General features: G+C 73.4%; 1 protein-coding gene across 1 annotated transcript in view; it reads left to right on the top strand.

Moving 5' to 3' along the window:
* The first annotated feature begins 2,488 nt into the window (after positions 1-2,488).
* Positions 2,489-3,039, top strand: part of LOC112957241 (drebrin-like) — a 7,846-nt gene continuing 7,295 nt past the window's right edge. The window contains exon 1 of the mRNA XM_026050839.1: positions 2,489-2,574. Within this exon, the coding sequence (XP_025906624.1) occupies positions 2,489-2,574 (86 nt within the window). The remainder of the gene's footprint in view (positions 2,575-3,039) is intronic.

Raw genomic sequence — 3,039 nt, 5'->3', positions numbered from 1 at the left:
ACCGGGGACCCTGAGCACACCGGGCACCGGGAGTGCCGGCGTTACCGGGGGCACTGAGCACACCGGGCACCGGGAGTGCTGGGCACACCGGGGACACTGAGCACACCGGGCACCGGGAGTGCCGGCATTACCGGGGACACTGAGCACACCGGGCACCGGGAGTGCCGGCGTTACCGGGGACCCTGAGCACACCGGGCACCAGGAGTGCCGGCGTTACCGGGGACCCTGAGCACACCGGGCACCGGGAATACCGGCGTTACCGGGCGCAGTGAGCACACCGGGCACCGGGAGTACCGGCGTTACCGGGGACACTGAGCACACCGGGCACCGGGAGTACCGGCGTTACCGGGGACCCTGAGCACACCGGGGCACCGGGAGTACCGGCACCTGAGGCTCCCACACGGAGCAGTGCGGAGCGGGGGCACCAGGGACAGGCTGGTGTGAGCACATCCCGGTGCTACCCGTGGCACCAGGACACCCGTGGCACAGGGACATGCTGCAGTGGGGCAGGCACCTGCACTGTGCATGGCACACTGCATGTCCTTAGTGCTGCACTGCACCCACACCCCAGTGCCTGGTCCCGGCACACAGTGCGGCACCCAGCATGTGGCACTGCACCATGCCAGCATGCAGCACTGCACTGTCCTGGTACACGATGCTGCACCCTCCCGGCACACAGCGCTGCACCCAGTGTGCAGCACTGCCCCGTCCCGGCACGTGGCACCGCACTGTCCCGGCACACGGCGCTGCACGTGGCCTGCTGGCCTGTGCCCTCAGCGCCGTGCTCCGCTCTGCACAAAGTGCAGTGGCAGCAGCCGACACGCAGCACCTGGCACCGTGTTGTCCTGCGCCCCGGCACCGCATGCGACCCCAGCGCTGCACCCGCTGCACGGCGCACACGGGCTGGGGCAGGGAACCGGCCAGGTCACGTCGTCACCGCCGCTGCCGCGGGCACCGCGGTTCAGCGCCAGCCCGGCCGGTTCGGCGGGTGCCGGGCGGTGCCGCCTCCCTGCCCGGAGCTGCGGGGCAGCCCGGCCCTGCTGCCGAGACTTGGGGCCCTCCCAGCGCCCGGGAACCCCAGTCGGGCACAGGTCCAGGGGCAGCAGCCCGTGCGAAGGCCTTGCACGAGAGCCGTGAGGTCCACTCCTGTGCGAGGGCCGGGCACCAGGCAGCGGTGTCCCGTGCAAGCGCATGCACGAGGGCGGCAGCGCCCTGCACGAGGGACACGGCGGCCTGTGCAAGGGCCGAGCACGAGGCCCGCAGGGCCCTGTGGAAACGTGCAGAGGGCGGCAGTGCCCCGGGCACCTGGAGCAGGGAGCACCCAGCCCTTCCCGCAGGGCGTCCTGCAGGGCCACCCTGCGTCACACCGGCAGGACAGGGCGTCTGTGGCCCTGGGGATCCCCATCCTGCCCTGCTCCGGGCCACAGGCCAAGTTGCCAGGCTGGAATTGCCTGCACAGCCGCTTCTGCCCCCGCAGCTAACGGGGCCGACGGCCGCAGGGCCCGGCACTGGGTACCCGGCCTGACCGCCTGCGCAGCGGCAGCGGCAGCGGCAGCGGCAGCGGCAGTGGCAGTGGCGGCAGCAGCTGCAGCAGCGGCAGCAGCAGCAGCGGCAGCAGCAGCAGCGGCGGTGGCGGCGGGCGCTGACCCTGCATTTTTGCAGCCAGCCGCCACTCCACACTGCGAATTTTTTCCCTCTCTGGGGCTTTGGGATTTGGAGGCTGCAGTGACCAAATAAGGGAACGGGCTGCGCTGCTGTGCAGGGCCGGGACACGGGCGTCACTGGGTACCCAGCCCCTGCCCTGGCCCTTGAGCACAGCACCGGGCAGCAACCACCCCAGGCTGCCACCCGCAGTGGGGTGTCCTGACCTGTCTGCGCACTGTGGGGATGCCCACCTGGAGCCGGGAACCTCTAAGAAGCCCACCTCGGAGCCCCAAGGACACCTGCCCGGAACAGGGTGCCCGAGGCAAGCCCACAGAGCCGGGAATCCTGAGCAGTCCCACATGGCTCTGCCCCATGCCCAGCAAGCTGCACCCGCATCCCTGTGTGGGGACCTCGCTGTCCCCGACCTGGTGGGCGCTACTGGGGCTCCCAGGACTCCCAGTGCTCAGGCCAGGCCCCGCAGCCTCCCACGGGGGTCCGTGCCTGGAGGCCTCCAGGAGCCCGGGGCTGTAGGGACTGTCAAGGTGCCCGGACACCCAAGTCCCCCCGGGATCAGCACCGAGGTGGGCGCCGAGCGGGGCACAGGGTGCCCCGATGTCCAGGTCTCCTCCCAGAAGGGTGACAAGGGAGCTCATTCTCCCCTCCCTTCCCCCCCGGCAGGGGGCCCAGGCGTCCGAGCGCCCGGCGGCGGCGACGCGTGGGGCTGGCGCGGCGCCCGGTCCCGCCCGGTGCCCCCGGTCCCTCCCCGCGCTGGCGGCGGCGGCGGAGGCGGGGCCGGGCCGCGGCAGAGCTCGGCGGCGGCAGCGGCGCCGTGCAGGGCGCAGCCATGGGGGCCCCGGGGCTGGACCGGCACCGGCTGGCGCTGATGGCGGCCAAGGAGGACGTGAGCAACCCACGGGCGGCCACCAACTGGTGAGGGCACCGGCGCCGGCGCGCGCGGCCACCGGGGCACGGACGGGGGGCCCGTGACGGCGGCTCAGGACGCACCGGAGCCACTGGGACACGGACGGGGGGGTCTCGTGCCAGCGGGTCTGGGACGTCCGAGGGGACGGGCTCTTCATGGGGGATTCTAGGACGCACCGGGGGCACCGGGGCATGGACGGGGCGAAGGTGGGAGGTACCGGCGGGAGCGGGGCAGCGGGGCCGGGACGCGCGGGAGAATCAGGATGTGGCCGCGAGGACCCGGGATTCCGCGGGGGCGGGAGGCGCGGGGGCACAGGGGTACGGGCGGGAGGCCCCGGGGGAAACGAATGGCCGGGACGGAGGCGCAGAGAGGGCCGGGAGCGGGTCCGGGGCACTCGGGAGCGGCCGCACATGGTCGGGGCGGCGGGGCCGCACCCGGCGCTGCGCCCCGCGGGAGGGGCCCAGGCGTCCGCC

This window comes from Nothoprocta perdicaria, unplaced genomic scaffold (genome assembly GCF_003342845.1).
Source record: "Nothoprocta perdicaria isolate Ctin4 unplaced genomic scaffold, notPer1 scaffold_704, whole genome shotgun sequence".
Lineage (NCBI taxonomy): Eukaryota > Metazoa > Chordata > Aves > Tinamiformes > Tinamidae > Nothoprocta > Nothoprocta perdicaria.
The sequence above is the reverse complement of the archived record's forward strand: the minus strand, read 5'-3'. Positions and strand labels throughout refer to the sequence as shown.